Genomic DNA, 19260 nt, shown 5'->3' on the forward strand with positions numbered 1-19260 from the left:
TCGTCTCAAGTGGGACTGGGAACAGCTGTGTTCTAGCCAAAAAAAAAAAGTGGGCATGATGGAAGGGTGAATTGGCAAGTCTTTAGTTTGAATTAGGTTGTTTCTCTTGAACATTCTCTCACCACATCTGTATTTTCTCTCTCTTGGCACATCTCCCCTCAATTTTGAACCTTGAAGAGGTCAGAGTACAGGGCCCTTAGTTGGAACGAGCCCAAGTAACACCACTGTATTCTCTATGGCCCATGACACAAACCCATCATGACCATCTTTTTATATCATCATATAGCAACTGCCTCTTTTCCCTTTGTCTTGCCTCCCCCTGGCCACTGGCCACCCCTCTGTTGGACAAATATGTGATAGATCACTGTTCCCTGGTCTTCTGCACCTCCTCACCCTCTTGCTCTTTTGCATGTTGATCTGGTCTTACCAAGACTTTCACATTTCCAGCATGGCCCAACCGTGCTCTGGGAACTGATAGCTCCAAGCAAGGCTCATTGGGTAGACCTATCAGGATGTATGCTTTTTCTTTTTTTTAAAGTCTCTATAAAGTATTGGTTGAGCACTAAAGAATTACATATTGGTCCTCAGCTTCTCTCATTTCAACACAGAGTTCACAGGATTTGGTAGTTGTGCTTTATAGACTGTGGTTTGGGACTGTGACCATTTCTGTTTCTCATAAAGGAAACTTCTCTCTACTTGCCATTCTTTTTGTTATTTAGCAAGCTTCCCTGGTGGCTCAGATGGTAAAGCATCTGCCTGCAATGCGGGAGACCCAGGTTCTATCCCTGGGTCGGGAAGATCCCCTGGAGAAGGAAATGGCAACCCACTCCAGTACTCTTGCCTGGAAAATTCCATGGACGAAGGAGCTTGGTAGGCTACAGTCCATGGGGTCGCAAAGAGTCGGATATGACTGAGCGACTTCACTAAGGGAAGGGAATGAGCTTCCCTGGTGGCTTGGTGGTAAAAAAATCCATCTGCACTGCAGGAGGTGCAGGAAATGTGGTTTTGATTCCTGGATCAGAAAGATCCCCTGGAGGAGCAAATGGCAACCCACTCCAGTATTCTTGCTGGGAAAATCCTGTGGATAAAAGAGCCTGGTGGGCTACAGTCCATGGGTGACAAAGAGTCAGACATGACTGAGCATGCAAGGAAAGAGATTGACTGCTCTATGATCTTAACTTGAACTGTGTCTTCTTAGTAAAGTAGGACAGGGTATGATGGATTAGATACAGTCACAATTTTTCCAGACAATTCTTGCATTAAGAGTGGGATTCTGTGTTGTTTATCCTTGAACCTGGCATTTTCTGTGACTTCCTTGGTGAATATAATAAAAGATAGAAGAAGTAGTCCTATGATATTTTTGAGCCTCGCCTTGCTGAAAGCACTGGGCAATGCCCAACCTGGCTAGAAAGGACTTCATGTGCTGAGGGAGCAGCAGGGGTTATCAAAGTGACTAACAGAGTATCAACTATTGACACCCACCTGAGCAAGAGCTGAGTCACAGGTGTGTCTGGCTGAAGCCAACTTGTCCATGAGCAATTTTGAGACATACTTGTGGGGACTCTCTAAGGCCACAAGAGTCCTACACTAGCATGGGCAGGCAAAGGGCAAGAAAAATTTGATTACTAGTATTATGATCCTTTTTTACACTTTTTCACTTTCACTTTCATTATAACCCTTTGCTGTACCTTTAAGAGCTTCTCTGGTGGCTCAGATGATGAAGAATCTGCCTGTAATACAGGAGACCTGAGTTTGATCCCTGGGTCAGGAAGATCCCCTGGAGAAGGGAATGGCTACCCACTCCAGTATTCTTGCTTGGAGAATTTCATGGACAGTGGTGCCTAGCAGGCTATATAGCGCTTGGGTTGCAAAGAGTTGGACATGACTGAGCTGTACCCATAAGTGGTGTGGGACAGCCCACACCAGGAGACACTGTTCATTTCATATTTCACCTGAATGCTCTCGTGCCCAAGCACAGAGACATGCCATGAATGGTGCCCCCTGGAGTTGTACCCTGTAGATTGTGGATGAGGAGCCTGAGAAGATTCTGAATATATTTGTTTTACAACACAAAAAAGAGTCCCATCTGTCATGCTAGCTATGTATATGTAATGTTAGCACAAATAAAGAATTGGATAGAGTAAAAGGCTGACCGTGGCTCATTCTTCATTATTTTGGTCCTAATTTAGTTTGAAAAATTTTGTCCTCCTGAGGACTTTCACGTAAAAATGCTTTCAGCAAGTCTTTATGAGGATGGAAACCTGTGATGTTTCTCTGAAGTTCATGTGGGCAGATTTATTGGTCATTTCCTTAATCTTTCTAACATCATTCAATGGAATATTGTTTTACATTAGCATTTAGTATTGCAATATGCTGGTTCATTAGAGGGAAACCTAAATTTTATTAGCTGTTAGGGCCACTTTACAAATGCTGAAAGCTTATATCAGATTCCCAAATTCCTATAATGTTCATGTTTCCACTGATGTTCTAGAAGTCATTGATTATTTTAATTATGGCATTATCCATTTTTAGCTGTTTTAATTTGACTCAAATTCTTACTTGTTCTTAAAATATTTGTACAATTATTTCCTATAGTTTTATAATTATTTTATCTAAAGAGGCTCTTGAAAGTGATCATATTTAATTTCATGACATAAAATGCTGTGAATACAACAAATGTATGCACTTAATTAGAGCAAAATATAACACAATTTTTAAAAAGAACAAAATTTCCCGAAAAATTCTGAATGTGTATCTTTTGGCCTTTCCCTTAAAGGCATTAGTCTTTTAAAAAAAAATTTAATTTAGAGAAGAAAAAAAAACCCTAAGAGATTATCAAGAGGCTTGACCTACTTATGAAGGTTGCAAGAAATACTGCAGTATTGCCTCTCTGTGTCTTTTCTTTCAAATTAGCAATAGCCTAGGATTTGACTGCATCCATTTTGGGGATTATTGCTATAAAAAAAAAGACACATTTGCATAGGATTATTTACTGTTGAATTCTGCAGTGCCTCATAGGAGGCAGGACGCTGAATATAAACACTCCTAATTTTTTGGCAGCAAAGAGAGGTGAAAGAATTGAGTGGAGGGCAGGGCAACCATTTTCCCCGAGTGCCTTCACATTTGTAGTCCTCTAAATATATATAGCTTCCCTTGTGGCTTAGCTGGTAAAGAATCTGCCTGTAATGTGGCAGACCTGGGTTGGGAAGATCCCTTGGAGAGGGAAAGGCTACCCACTCCTGTATTCTGGCGTGGAGAATTCCATGGACTGTATAGTCCATGGGTCACAAAGAGTTGGACACGACTGAGCAAACTTGCACTGAACTGCAAATATATTTTTGCTCTCATATTAGGGGCCTTAGTAATAAGTATATTGAGAGTAACTCCCTGGAAAATTCGTACTTTAAAGTAGGGAAATCTGTTAACCATCTTTTTGCTGGGAAAGAGAGGAGAAATATATATATTTTTAAGATAGTAGTTAAGATTTAGAGCAGAAGATTTCAGCCTTTAAGTAGAATTCAGAATGACATGCCTCTCATCCCTTCCTGCCAGGCACGTAAAGCTTTATCTCTGGCTGCTCAGCTGTCCTAATCTTGTTTGCTTCCCCGTTTAGTTTTGTAATCTCTGCCAAAAAAAAAAAGTGCTGTATTTAACAGAATTTTTAGTTTTGGAAGATTATGATTCACTTTGAAGTTAGATTTTTATACATTTATATAAATACAGCTGGGTTTGTTTTTTTTAAGTGAAAGATCTGACATCACAATCCCCAGTGTTTTGTCAAAAAGAAGGAAAGAAAGGAAGATAAATAGCTAACTATGGCGATTCCAGTCTTGGAAATAGAAATTGCAATAGAATACTATGACTTCATGGTTGTTTCTTCTATAGATTTGACTGTACTACAAGATCCCATCAAAAACAGTATGTGTCTATTAACTATGTAAGTATATATTACGTATATACTTATAAAATGCAAATATATAAAATTTAAATACATTACCTGCACAGCCCAGCCTAAAATGTGGGTGTTGTTCCCTGTCCATGGATGAAAATGCAGCTCTCCTGTATTTAGTAAAACCCAGTAGAGGGTGGTCATCATTTCTGTTTGGGACAATGTGATATGCCAATTAAACATGAAAGTAGAGTTATCCAGTAGGGAGTGGACATAGGAGTCTGGGCTTTAGGGGAGAAACCCATGTTGGAGATAGTCATTGTCATTTGCTTATAGAGGTATTTAGTGCTGTGACACAAACGAGGTCACTGAATGTGAGGATTTAGGAATTTAGTAGGGCGAGAGGAGCCAGAAAAAGTGATTGAGGGATTGTGGCCCGTTAGGGAGGAAGAGCAGGGGAATGTGGTTGGTTGAGAAGCACATAAACTCAGTGTTTCAAGGAGGAAACAGTTAGTTCTGCCAGAGTGCTGAAAATTTTAAAAACTGGAGTAATAATGAGTTTGGACACACAAATTCTTCAGTGGCCTCAGCCAGATCCTCTCAGCGGAGTGGGGTGGAAGGCAGCCCCAGGTAAGAGCATTCTCATTAAGGAGAGGAATGAGGTGAAGAAGAGATAAGGAATATGAACTACTCTTTAAGAAGCTCAGCTGTAACAGGGGAGAGACAGGGCAGTAGCTGGAAGGCCCTGAGGGTCAAAGGAGAGATTTTTTTTTTTAAAGATAAGAGATACTAGAGCACTTTGTACGCTGAAAGAGGGCGAGGTTGATGCCACTGAGGAGATGAGAGCATCTCAGCAGTGATCCTGGAGAAAGCAGGTATGCCAGCGAAAGAGCTGGCCTTTGCTCAGAGCAGGGACATGCGTCCTCGGCACCGAGAGCAGGCTGTGAGAATAAGAGGACACCAAGGTGAGATCCTGCTGAGTTGTTTAAGAATTATGAGCGTGTGAAAGGAATGAAAGGGGGTATCAAAATGTCACCAGTGGTTATCTCTAGGGGATACAGGTTACAGTTATCTACAGTTACAGGTGATTTGTTTTCTTATACTTTTTTTGGTATTCAGTTTTTTAAAAAAATCTAAGAATATTTTATATACTTGTAAAAATGAATGTGATAAAGATAATCGTACACTCTCCCTGACCCTTCATGCTATCATTCCTCAGAAAGTCAGACTACATGCGACTCATCAGCTGTGTTTATTCTCATTTTTTTCAAGTATTTATTTATTAATATTTATTTGGCTGTGCCAGGTCTTAGTTGCGGCACTTGAGCTCTTGGTTGCAGCATGTAGAATCTAGTTCCCTGGCTAGGGATTGAACCCAGGCCCCCTGCATTGGGGGCATGGAGTCTTAGCCTCTAGACCACCAGGGAAGTCCCTGTGTTTGTTGGAACCAGATCGCTTTGCTGTACTGATGTCTTCCTACAGCTACGTAACTCTGCACGTTGAAGGGATTGTGCTACCCCATCTTTACAACAAGAACCTACTTACGGAAACCATCTCTGCTCTTGGTTGTCTGTAAGCTAAGCGTGAGAAGAAAGCTGTCAGGAACTCTTGGCAGATGGGGGAATCACCAAACATTCTTGGCAAACACAGATGTCAGTTTCATGTCAACATCTAAAACCAGGTCACTCTAAAAAATGGCGAGGAGTCACATTCACACCAGAAACAGACACGATTTCTCAATGGGAACATTTTTCTTCTGCCTCCAGATAATTATGTACAAAAGAGGAAGGGCTGTGTGAATGAACAGGGCCATTGAAAGTGTCTTGGAGCTGGGTACTGATGACATCTGTCACTCCAGTCATCGCCAAAGCTGATCTGCTCTTCTGGCTCGTCCAGCTGGGGTGTACTTCTTTCTTAGCATCATTTCAAAACTGCACAATTGGCCAAAAGGGTCAAACTGAAGATCGATAAAAACTAGTCTTCCAGGGCACACTTGTGAGAGCCTGTATGCCCATGGGTGTTACCAGTTGTGACTTTGTTAGTGGAGTTTAAAGATGTCTAAGGATGCTAAAACAAAAGCATTGATTAGATTTCTGTTTAACAAAGGATTTCTGTACTATCCCAGTGGCTCCTGAATCACCTTAGAAGATAGAGCTTGATATTTAGAAGAGAATATTTAACCAAAGTAAAAGCAAATAAAGCTGTGCATTACAATAGTACAACTGAATAGTAAGGGTAAAAATTTAACATGCAACAGCAAGAGTTCTTTCTTTTTTTCAGTGTAGAACTGAAATACAAGTGAAGCTATACTAACCACCCCAGCGGGTATTTCTGACCTTTTGACAACATAGAAAGGAAATATTTGTAGTTTAAAGCTATGTCTCCCCAGTCATACAGAGTAAATGAGAAATATAATCTGGTTAACAAGCTGTACTTTTCACAAGAAGACAAAAATCTTATTGGAGGAGTGCTCTTTTCACAAGAGGACAAAAATCTTACTGGAAGTATGCTGACTTTGCCTTCTCCAAGTCTTACAGAAATTAAATCTTTAATAAAGTAACAAGAATGCAAATTAATTCTATAAAATGAAGGCAAAATGAAAAGGTAAAAAATGTAGAAGTATCTTGAAAGATAGGGTAATGATGAAGATTAGACAATTTCCTTTGACAAATAATTATCATTCGTTTATTCATCCTGCACATATATTGAGTACTTACTATGTTCCAGCTACTATTTTAGGTGTTTAAAATGTGTGTTCCATATGAGTACAGACTTTAATCTGTCTTCATAGCTTTATCCCAGCTCTGAACAGTGCCTGAAACATAATAGATGCTCCAGAAATTTAAATATTTTGTTGAATGAATGCAGTACTAGTTGTTGAAATGTACAGTTTAAGGCTCTACCATATTTTGTGTGTATGTATGTGTGTTTGGGGTGGGGGAAAGTCTGACAAATCAGAGCAGGCATGGAGATCTCATATTGATCCCTTGCTGACCTCCCTTTTCACAATTCTTAAATTTAAAATTTAAAATTAAACGGGGGATTTCCTAGGTGGTCCAGTGGTTAAAACTAGGTGCTTCCCACACAGGGGATGTGAGTTTGATCCCTGGTTGGGGAGCTAGGATCCCACATGCAGCGAGGTATGGCCAAAAACTAAAAATAAGGATAATAAAACAATTTTAAAAGAAATACTAAAAAAATGAAAGAGAATTGGACTGAATATCATTTAGTGTCTTTTCTCACTTTTACACCCTATGACGTGGTCAACTGTGTAACTTGTAAAATATCAAGATAGTATTGTTGATTCAACTAATCACGCCTCTTGAGAGAGTGTGAGTGTGAGTCCCTCACTTGTGCTCCTTTGGTGTCACAGCTATAAGCTGCCGGTTTTTTGGCCCCGTTGTCTCTATTATGTTTAAGACGCAACCAAGTAACAGGGTGCTGACGGTACTTTCTGGAGCAGTCCACAGTGAAGGCTGTGTCCTGCGGTCACTGGCGGTGCAGATACACAGACATGGGAGAAATAGAAACAGGCAGTCCTGGTGGCCAGGAGACTTCTGTAGTTAAGCTGACCTCAGGGCTAGCAGGGCCAGACCTCCTAGCAGTGGGAGATGGGGTGGGGTCGGGGTGGGGGGTGGAGTATGCTGGAGTATGCAGACACCGACAGGGGCCTTTTCACCACCTTCCTCCAGCACCTGTGACTGATAAAGTCTGAGCACTGCAGTGACCCAGGGAGAGAAACAAAGGAAGGGTTGTTTGCTGATATAATGCAAAATTCCTGTGAGATACTACCCTCAGGATAGACAGTCCTTCAGAAGCAATGATGTTCATGAATCCTCCATTAGCAAGGCCTGGGGCCACATTTTCTCACTCTCTACTCAGTTCATGCTGATTTTAGTATTGTGTTTTTACAATTCATGTTTGGAGAGGGTAGAGGGTCACCTCTGGGACAAAAAGAGTGAAGACAACTAAATACAAAACAAGTAGAAATAGAAATTAAATATAACTTAAATGTTATAATTCAATATAACTTAGAAGTAAGTATTAAATATAAAATAAATTAAATATAATATTAAATAAGCATAAACAGTGAGGGCTCAGACTATGACCACAAATGGAAAAATAAAATAATTAAAATTTATAAAACATAGCAGTATGAATCTGCTGTATGAATCACTGTATGAATCACTTTACATGTATTCTATCATTTAATCTTTTAATATCTGTATGAAATAAGTCATTATTATTTCCATTTTGTTTCTGAAGAAGCAGAGTAAGTTCCTTGCCCAATGCCACATGGACAATAAGTGGTAGGGCCACAGTTGGAATAATAATAGCAATTATATGTAAAGCATTTCCATATGCCCATTCTAAATGAAAGTTTCATAAGACATAATCCATTTTGTTTGTCCTCACAAAATCTTTTGTTATTTGATCTGAGCATTCAGATTCTGGAGCCCAGCCTCTTAACTGTAACATTGGTATCATTAATACTATGATGTAAACAAAGGAAAGGATTTATATAACTTCACAAATAACTTTTGCTTATATAACCACCTCAGAATTCAGTTCAGTGTTAACAGTTTATTGGTCAGTCTGTTCCTCCCTGGCTTTCTGGCTATTATTGCTACCTGGTTGGCCATGCCTCATGTACCTTGGCTCCTCTACCCTTCCACTGGAAAAAATATAAATAAAGGAGTTATGCTCTAGAGTAGGGCCAAACCATCTTTTAACTCCCCCAATGAAGTCTTTACAAATGGTAAAAACCTAGATTTTCAAAGTCATGAAAATGGCTTTGGATCTTCTCTTCAAAATGAAGCAGTCGGCCACATGCTGCATAGTATGCCTATCAATTCACCAACTTCATTTGACAGAGAATTCCAGGCCTGGAAGCCAACAAAGATTATGTGATTCAGCTATTTTTGTTTTTAAAATTTTAAAAACATTTTCTGTTTTGGACCATTTCTTGTAAGTCTTTATTGAATTTGTTACAGTGTTGCTTCTGTTTTATGTTTTGGTTTTTTGGCCACAAGGTATGTGGGATCTTAGCTTCTCATGTGTGCATGCTCAGTCACTTCAGTTGTGTCAAACTTTGTGATCCTATGGACTGTAGCCCACCAGGCTCCTCTGTCCATGGGATTCATCAGACAAGAATCCTGGAGGGGGTTGCCATGCCCTCCTCCAGGGGATCTTCTTGACCCAGGAATCAAACCCGTGTCTCCTGCATGGCATGGCTTTTTACCTACTGAACCACCTGGGAAACCCCTTAGCTCCACAGCCAGGGATCAAACCCATAGCCCCTGCATTGAAAGGCAAAGTCTTAACCACTGGGCCACCAAGGAAGTCCCTTATTCAGTTATTTTAATATTAGTGGACTAGGTAAGGTTATTAACTTCCAACATTTTTTGGTGATAATATCTCTTTAGAAAGTGATGATAGTGATAAATTTATCTTCCCAAATTGAAATAAATAAGCCTAAAATGTGTGTGTTCAGTACAAGATCATTCTTCTAATATCTCATGGTATCTCATATTCAGTGTTTGTTCTTTGAGTTTTAAGAGTTCTTGATATATTAGATTTATTCATTCTTTGTCCATTCTACATATTGCAAATCTTTTCCCCAATTTTTAAATTTGTGTTTTTATTATACTCATTAAAATTATCTTGTCAAATCTCTTCCATCTTTAATTCTTTTTTTGTCTTTTCATACTTACAAATTCCATGCTTACTGCATTATTACACAACTGTTCTTTTGCATCTTTTCCTAGAACTTTTATGATGACATTTTGAATCTGTAAGTTTAAATCCATCTGGAATTAATTTTTGCTTAAAGTAAATACATGATTCCAAAAATTTTAACCAGCTGTTCCAGCATAATTTCTTGAATTTTTTTCTCTACTAATTTGAAATGCCACATTTATCATATAATAAGTTCTTAGAATAGATGACCCTACATTGCATTCACTACTAGAATTTTAACTTTTCTTAGCTTTTTTTTAACCTAGTGATAATGTTTATTTCTGAAGTATAGTTAAATGATTTTTTTTAATGAAAACATGCTACTCCATCCTATTGTTTCCATACTCTGCCCTTTGATTAAAATATTCCACTGGCTTCCCGTGGTGCCTGGAGTCCTGCCTCACCCTGGACCACTGTCTCTCCATCTGTTTCAGCTGCAGGGTCTATCCCTGAGTCCAGATTTTAGGCATGCCTTTCCCCCTTTTTCCCATCAGATATCAGTCTGCCAGCCTCCCCACTCTCAGGTAAAAGTTTCTGGTAAAACTGAATCACCAAATCAAATTCTGTGAATAGTGTGTGCATTGGGGCAAGAGGTGAGAAAGGTGGTAGGTCAGATAAGTTTTGGTGCCTAAGCTGACTTTACTGTTCAAAGACTTCTCAGAATTGGGATGTGAATCAACAGGGAAGGATGCAGGACTGGTCACTAAGTGATACTATCATTTGCACACCCACTGGTTTGATGGGGCTCAACATTGCAACTCAAGCCCCCAAATGTAGTTTACACTTTCGTATTCTTGATGCAATGCTTGGTCTCTGCCCACAAGTTTCTCCTAGCCTGGTGAGAAGGGGAATATACCTAATTCTTCTCAGTGTTGCATTTTCACTGGAAAATCCTACAACAGCTTCACAGCAAGGGTGATATTTGAGCCTGACTTTGCATGATAAATAGAATTTTGCCAGACATGGAAGGAAATTCATTCCAGGCAGAGGAAACAAAATGAACAAAGCACAGGATCTTGAAAATATGGGGTATCTTAGGGAATATTCTAAGAGTGCTGGAAAGGTTGCAACAAGCCTCTGAAGGTCCATGAATTCCATACCAAGGAATTTTTAAGTTATACTACAGAAGATTCCCCTGGAGAAGGACATGGCAACCCACTCCAATATTCTTGCCTGGAAAATTCCATGGACAGAGGAGCCTGGCGGGCTACCGTCCACGGGGGTCATGAAAGAGTTGGATATGATATAGTGACTAAACAAGAAGAAGAGTAAAAGGGGACCCATCGAGAGCGATGACTTTGAGTGAGTGAGAGGAGATGGAATCTAGTGCATAGAATGGGCATCTGGCCATAGATAGAGGGGGACAATTATCAATAATGGCTTAATTCTCTGGTGGTGGTGGTGGTTTAGTTGCTAAGTCCTGTCTGACTCTTGCAACCCCGTGAGCTGTAGCCTGCCAGGCTCCTCTGTCCATGGGATTCTCCAGGCAAGAATAGTGGAGTGGGTTGCCATTTCCTTCTCCAGGGGATCTTCCTGACCCAGGAATTGAACCCAGGTCCCCTGCATTGCAGGCAGATTCTTTACCAACTGGACTATGAAGGAACCTCTGATTCTCTGAGAAACCATTATAGTTTGGTGAAGAAATGGTATGATTCTTACTATCCTTCATAATCTATGTATTCCTTCCCCTTTTACTGTTGAACAAATTCAAATGCTTAACAATCTGTCCAAAAACACTGAATGTAGTTCCAATTATTTACAATAATGTAAATAAGAGGATGATGCTTTCATGTCTAGAAGAATCAAAACAGACCCTTGTGTTTACCTCAGCAACTTCTCCAGACCTCATGTCAAATCCAGATCTTTTATGCCGTTATCAGAATAACTGAAATGTTTCACTTTGAAAATACACTTCCTTGTACCTAAACTCAATCTTCTATATATATGCATTTTACCTTTTGAAAGTCCCCAGTGTGGCTTATTTTCTATTTCCCTTAAATTCTGCTAAGCAATAATTTTTAAAATTATCATTTCTTGACCACCAGTGACCTAACACTACCTCAGACAAAAATGGAAATATAATGAATGCAAATCTCCCAACTCATCACTTTGTAACAGATTAAATCACACATTGGAATTTAGAGAAAACGTTAAAGAATATTATATGTAAGATAGGGACTTACCTGGATGTCCAGCAGTTAAGACAGTGCTTCCAATGGAAGCAGTTAAGACTGTACTTCCAATGCAGGAGGCGCAGGTTTGATCCCTGGTCAGGGAACTGAGATCCCACATGCTGTGCAATGCAGCCAATAAATAAAATAAATAAAAATATTTAGGATAGCTCTTGATGGAAATAATGAACTCCTCTGATCATCCATGAAGTAAGTTTGACTTGTTGCATTTTCCCAGTGGAGAGGAGAAAACATAAAATACATGAGGCTGTTTTCTGGTAAGTTGTTATTGTCAAATTTAAGTAAATTAGCTTTATGGAGGTTTTTCAGTCTCTTAGTATCTATATTTGACTTTAGTGTGATCAGTAATAAGTTCTCAATCAGAAAGGTTTTCCTTTTCATCGTTCCTCAGACATGAACGTCTTTACACCAAGAAAAATAACTTCAGCAAACCTTTAATTTCCAGTCTCAAGGATGTAGATGATTTAGCAACTCTGGAAGTTCTGGATGAGGTAAGAAACTCAGTTTAATTAAGCCTTCTATCTATTTTAAAAAATTTATAGAAGTGATTTGAGCAGGAAGTTCTTTGAATGGCATCTGTAGGTTTCATGCTTTCTTCTTCTTTTAGTTTCCTGGTCATCTCTCCTGTCCTCAGTTTTTCTGTGCATAACTCACATTTCCAGATCTCCCCAGCCCAGTGTCAACTTCTTCTTATGTTTTATACTCAAATCACAAAGATGCTAGTTCCCACAAGCTTGAGTTGCTTAGATTACAGTCCTGAGTTTTCTTCGGGAGTCTCAAAAGAATGATTTACTGTAATCAGAAAACCATTTGCCTTTTACCCCACCATCTGGCTTCTCTGATGGTTCAGATGGTAAAGAATCTGCTTGCAGTGCTGGAGATCTGAGTTCAATCCCTGAGTCGGGAAGATCCCCTGGAGAAGGGAATGACTACCCACTCCAGTATCCTGCCTGGAAAATTCCATGGACAGAGGAGTGGACTACAGTCCATGAGGTCACATAGAATTGGACACAACTAAGGGACTTTCACTTTTTTTTCTTTCCACCATCTGGCACAATCCCTCCTTTCCCTCTTCTGTTTCACATTCAATGGCAGGACCCAAAGCCTCTTAGGTACCTCAAGAGCCCATCTTTACCATGGTCTGTGGACCCCTTATGGGATCACAGAGTCCACCTTTTAGGAAATGAATTCTTCTTGAAACTCCTTGTCCCAATGACCTCAGAAATGTTTCACACATCTCTTGTGAAGGTGTAAGTCCAAACCAGTAAATTATGGCCTCAGCCTCTTTTCCCTCATCTCCTTTCATTTCATATAATCACATCATTAGAAAAATAAAAGACTCCTTTTCAGCAAAAGGTTGGAATCACTATCCTGCCTGATCCACAGATTTTTATTTTTTAATACTTCTGAGGCATACCTGAGCATTTTGCTTAAAAATGCAAGAAATCAGAAGGCATTTTCTGAACAGAAGTAGTCATTTGGTAAATTTAGGGTTGCATAAACAACTCAAGTGCTTCATCAGAATAATCTCTCTTCAGAAAGTCAAACATCTCATAATCAAATAGTGTTTGCAAGTCAGAGGTTTGACAACACCTTTATGAATCTTTGTGTATCACATTTTCCAATGTTGTGAATTCCTAGGCTTGTGGATTATAAAGAAGACTTTGCTAATCATGTGGCCAACCTACATATTGAACACTGGGTTAGTTTCTATTAACTGTATTTTTTATGTGTGTGTCTCTTTTTTGACCGAAGTATATAAGATCTTTTGTTTTTGTGTCATATACTATAAATGATGATTCCTGGCACTATTAAAATTGATTCCATATACTTCTCTATACTTTTTACTCTGTTTCAAAGCCAAATATTTTAGTGAAGGACCAAGACATTTCACAGAGCCCTTGACTAACCTTGATTTGGAATCACATCACATTCACTATATCTTCCTTTCTCTATTGTAGTGTTCTTTCTCTTTACTTCATCTACTGTATTTACTTATTTCCTTGAAAGCATTGTGTGTTTATAATCCCTATAACTTAATGTGTTCTATGGAAAACACAGATTGCAGTGACATTTTTCTATGTCTTTTTTTTTTCATTTATTTTTATTGGTTGGAGGCTACTTTACAATATTGTAGTGGTTTCTGTCATACATTGACATGAATCAGCCATGGATTTACATGTATTCCCCATCCCGATCCCCCCTCCTATCTCCCTCTCCACCCGATTCCTCTGGGTCTTCCCAGTGCACCAGGCCCGAGCACTTGTCTCATGCATCCAACCTGGGCTGGTGATCTGTTTCACCATAGATAATATACATGTTTTGATGCTGTTCTCTCAAAACATCCCACCCTCACCTTCTCCCACAGAGTCCAAAAGTCTGTTCTGTACATCTGTGTCTCTTTTTCTGTTTTGCATATAGGGTTATCATTACCATCTTTCTAAATTCCATATATATGTGTTAGTATACTATAATGGTCTTTATCTTTCTGGCTTACTTCACTCTGTATAATGGGCTCCAGTTTCATCCATCTCATTAAAACTCTTCTACGTCTTTTGAAAGAAAAGAAAATACCCATCAAAGGATAAGATAGTTGATGACCTGAGGTTATACTTCTTACTCTCAATAGATCTTTTTCTTTCTGATCCTGTTCCAGATTCCAGATGTTTTATTTATTTATCATTTATTTTAAAAATGATCATTGACCATCAATGATTTTTTAAGAGAAAGAAATTATTTTTATTTCATTATAGAATACAGTCTCAGAGCAACTTGAAAAGTGTTACTCCAGAGATCATATCTACATGTATGTGGGAGACATACTCATTGCTCTTAACCCATTTCAGAGTCTGGATATTTATTCGGCAGAGGTATGTGGTGTGACTTGTATTTTCTTACTTTGTACAAAAATTATATTCTTTAGATATTTAAATTAACTTAAACGATGGAGAAGGAAATGGCAACCCACTCCAGTATTCTTGCCTGGAGAACCCCATGGACAGAGGATCCTGGTGGGCTTCAGCCCATAGGGTTGCAAGAGTCAAACATGACAGCGACTAAACCACCACCAAATGATGCTAAATAAAATTTTAGCTAGTCCTTTGAATAAACAGTTAAGGGATTTCCTGATGGTCAGTGGTTAAGACTCTGCATTTCCCCTGCAGGGAGCATGGGTTTGATCCCTGAGCAGGCAATTAATATCCCACATGTTGTGCTGGGTAGCCAAAGAAATCATTGATCACAACAATGACCAAAATAACTGCAGGTTCAACTTTCAAAAACTTTTTAGAACCTTTGAGTAGTGGCCACACGCACATGGTTCTGAGCAGAAAATAGCTCTCAGCAGCCCCTGCAGCACCGATAAATAAATAATAGTTAAATGTGCAGTGCTAAGTCACTTCAGTCATGTCTGACTCTTAGTGACCCCATGAACTGTAGCCCACCAGGCTCCTCTGTCCATGGGATTCTCTAGGGAGGAATACTGGAATGGATTGTCGTTTCCTACTCCAGGGAGTCTTCCTGACCCAGGGATCGAACCCAGTCTCTTAAGTCTCCTGCGCTGGCAGGCAGGTTCTTTACCACCAGCGCCACCTGGGAAGCCCAGTTCAGCTCAGTGTAGTCACTCAGTCATGTCCGACTGTGACTCCGTGGACTGCAGCATGTCAGGCTTCCCTGTCCATCACCAGCTCCTGGAGCTTGCTCAAACTCACGTCCGTCGAGTCGGTGATGCCATCCAACCATCTCATCCTCTGTCGTCCCCTTCTCCCACTGCCTTCAATCTTTCCCAGCATCAGGGTCTTTTCCAATGAATCAGTTCTTCACATCAGGTGGCCAAATCAGTTGGGAAGCCCAGTAGTTACATAATTATTGTTAAAATATAGAATTAGAGAAGACAGATATATCTGGATGCAGTTTGTGGTCTTTGTGTGAGATATGTTATTTCTTTAAATTATTGGTAATTGGTAACTGGTTCACACTAAGCATCATATCAATAAACAGATGCCTAAAATATATAGACGTAACGTCTATCAAGTATGAGAAAATCAAAAGTAAAATTACATTGTATATATAGATACTATATGCTTAGTGGCTATAAACTCAGCATTATGAGTTTAAAAATTCCTATTGACATATGGATTGATTTTTTAAAATTAATTTATTTTTTAATTGAAGATCAATTGTTTTACAGAATTTTGTTGTTTTCTGCCAAATATCCACATGAATCAGCCATAATGCCCCCTCCCTCTTGAACCTCTCTCCCATCTCCCTCACCATCCTGCCCCCCTCGGTTGTTACAGAGCCCCTATTTGAGTTCCCTGAGACATACGGCAAATTCCCATTGGCTGTCTATTTTACATATGGTAATGTAAATTTCCATGTTACTCTCTCCATACATCTCACCCTCTCCCTTCCCTCCTCCCTATAAGTCTGATAAGTCCTCCCTTAAGACTTATAAGTCTGTAAGTCCGTAAGTCTGTTCTCTATGTCTGTTTCTCCATTGCTGCCCTGCAAATAAATTCATCAGTACCATCTTTCTAGATTCCATGTGTCTGTGTTAGGATATGATATTTATCTTTCTCTTTCTGACTTTCTTCATTCTGTATAATAGGCTCTAGGTTCGTCCACCTCATTAGAACTGATTCAAATGCATTCCTTTTTATGGTTGAGTAATATTCCATTGTATCTATGTACCACAGCTTTTTTATCCATTTATCTGTCAATGGACATCTAGGTTGCTTCCATATTCTAGCTACTGTAAGTAGGGCTGCAATGAACATTGAGGTACATTGATGGGGTACATCAATCTTTGATTGATTTTTGATATCAGGTGGTGTATTTTATGAATATAAGTGTATATTTATCTAATATTCAACCCCTAATGTTTAAATATAGATTAATATTCTGGAGTTAAGCTAGGCTTTTTATTATTTATTTTGTGTGTGTGTTGTATTTTTAGTTGGGTCCATACTCTTCTAGTTATTTGTGTAGTACTCTAGAATATTATTTTCATACTGTGCTTAATATAACTTTTTGTGTGAAAATATATAATTCTCTTAGTTTCTACCATTTTAAGAGTTAGAAGAATAATGCATTTTGAACATTGACAAAAGTTTTAGAAGATTGGGCTTGAATGCCTATTCTGCTATAAATTAGCTATGCAATCTTGGGCAAATCAAATGAAAAAGTGTATGTTATTAATAAATGATATGAAAGGAAAAAAGTAGTACTTGTATGTCAGATATTATTATATCTAAGAAATAATTCACAAAATGATACCTAGTTGTCTTATTAAATTGCTTATTTAAAGAAATTATAGGGATTTCCTTGGTGGTACAATGGTTGAGACTCTGTACTTCCAGTGCAGGGAGCAAGGGTTTGATCACTGGTAGGGTAACTAAGAGCCTACATGCCCCATGGCCAAAAGAAACATTTAAAAATACGTAAATAAAATAAATTATTGCATTTGGAAACCTTAAGTTCTTCACTTCCAAAAGAGTCTTCATTTAAATACCACCGACCATGTTATGTCATATTATATCATGTCATTTTTCCCTGTTGTTTTGTATCAAACTTTTATTTTACATAATTGTGCATGATTTGTGCATGTATGTGTATATGTAATATGTATTAGTGTTTTGGTGGTTTAGTAATGCTTTGCAGGTATTTGATGGACCTGTTGCTTTAAGAATTAGTGCTCTATCTGTAAATAAACAAGATTTAAACAGAAATCAAAACCCTACAGCACATGTTCTTTTTAACTTCTAGCATTCCAAGTTGTATACTGGAGCAAAGAGAGCTGCCAATCCTCCTCACATTTTTGCCATGGCTGACTTAGGATACCAGTCTATGGTAACATACAGTTCAGATCAGGTAAGGAGAAGCTCACATTCTTAGAAATTCTCCTCTTAGTTTCTTGTGTGTCCATTGAATATTGTGAGGATGAAGTGTTCTTACTGGTCCTTTTTCTCACTGCACAGTGCATTGTTATTTCTGGAGAAAGTGGTGCTGGGAAAACTGAAAGTGCTCATCTCTTAGTTCAGCAGCTGACAGTGCTTGGAAAGGTATATTTAGTTTCTTTCTCTATCCTAACAGAAATATTTGTTATATTTCAGAATTTAGTTTAATTGATGAAGTTAACATCCATGAACTACCACATTTAATAATGCCCAGAAATTATAATATGTTTGTTGTCCTTTGTGAGTGTAAAATATAACAAAAAGTATAAGAAGCATATGCTTTTTTTTTGAGCAAATTCTAACTTTTCTCAGTCTTAGTAGACAAGGTTTTATAAATGTAATTTTCTCTCTTTCTGGCCCTAATATATTCACTGAATCCTTTCTTTACTTCCTCTTCTTTTGTTACTAGCAAGTTGAAGGGGAGTCAGTATACAGAAATTAATTATACATACCAAAACTGATCAGTTAGAAATTTAAATATATCATTTATATTAGCACCATAAAAGCATGAGCTATTTAAATCTATATCTTACAAACCATGTGCAAGATTTGTATGCTGAAAAATAGAAAAATTGATAAAAGAAATCAAAGAAGACTTGAATAATAGGAGAGATATGACATGTTCATGGATTAAAAGATTCAATATTATTAAGATATCAGTTCTCTACAAATTGATCTGTAGATTCACTGTCGTTTACAGTAAAAATCCTAGCAGGATTTTATATTTTAGAAACTGAGGAGTTGAATCAAAAATTTATGTAGAAAAGGCAGAGGAACTGTAATAATCAGTTTTGAAAAATAACAAAGTTGGAGGAGTAACAAATACTACGTGATTTCAAGAGTCACTATAAAGCTGTAATAGTCAGGACAGTGTGTTATTGAAGAAAAGATGGCATACAGATCAAAGGAATAAAGTAATCTGCACAGTACTGTGTAAGTATTGCTGAAGCTCCAATACTTTGGCCACCTGATGTGAAGAACTGATTCATTGGAAAAGACCCTGAAGGCAGAAGGAGAAGGGGACAACAGAGGATGAGATGGTTGGATGGCATCACCGACTTGATGGACATGAGTTGGAGCAAACTCTGGGAGTTGGTGACAGACAGGGAGGCCTGGTGTGCTGCTTCCATGGAGTCCATGGAGTCACAAAGAGTTGGATGCGACCGAGCGACTGAACTGAATCTGCACGTGTGGCTTATTGATTTGCAACAAAAGTGCAAAGATCAGTTAATGATAATCTTTTAACAAATGGTGCTGGAATATGCCCATACAAAAATATTGAACTTTACACTAGGCCTCACAAACTATAAAAAATTAACTTCAAATGGATCATAGACAAAAGATTAAACGAAAAACTAAAATTCTAGAAGAAAATTGTCAGTTAACTTTGTTCTTCAGGGTCAGGCAAAGAGTTGTTAGATGCAACATAAAAAGCTTAATCCATAAAGGGTAAATTTGATTTCACCAAAATTAGAAACATCCT

The 19260-nt window shown here is 38.5% G+C and overlaps 1 protein-coding gene across 9 annotated transcripts in view; it reads left to right on the top strand.

The window, feature by feature from the left end:
* The window catches only part of MYO3A (myosin IIIA), a 179921-nt gene that overhangs the window by 66747 nt on the left and 93914 nt on the right, over positions 1 to 19260 (top strand). For all 9 annotated transcript variants that reach the window (XR_006271652.1, XM_043479923.1, XM_043479920.1 and 6 more), the window contains 4 exons: positions 12212 to 12311; positions 14574 to 14690; positions 17587 to 17691; positions 17799 to 17882. Coding sequence is in view for 8 of the 9 variants with exons in the window: in XM_043479923.1 (XP_043335858.1) it covers positions 12212 to 12311; positions 14574 to 14690; positions 17587 to 17691; positions 17799 to 17882 (406 nt within the window). In the remaining variant the exon portion in view is untranslated. The remainder of the gene's footprint in view (positions 1 to 12211; positions 12312 to 14573; positions 14691 to 17586; positions 17692 to 17798; positions 17883 to 19260) is intronic.

Source organism: Cervus canadensis, chromosome 10, assembly GCF_019320065.1.
Source record: "Cervus canadensis isolate Bull #8, Minnesota chromosome 10, ASM1932006v1, whole genome shotgun sequence".
NCBI lineage: Eukaryota > Metazoa > Chordata > Mammalia > Artiodactyla > Cervidae > Cervus > Cervus canadensis.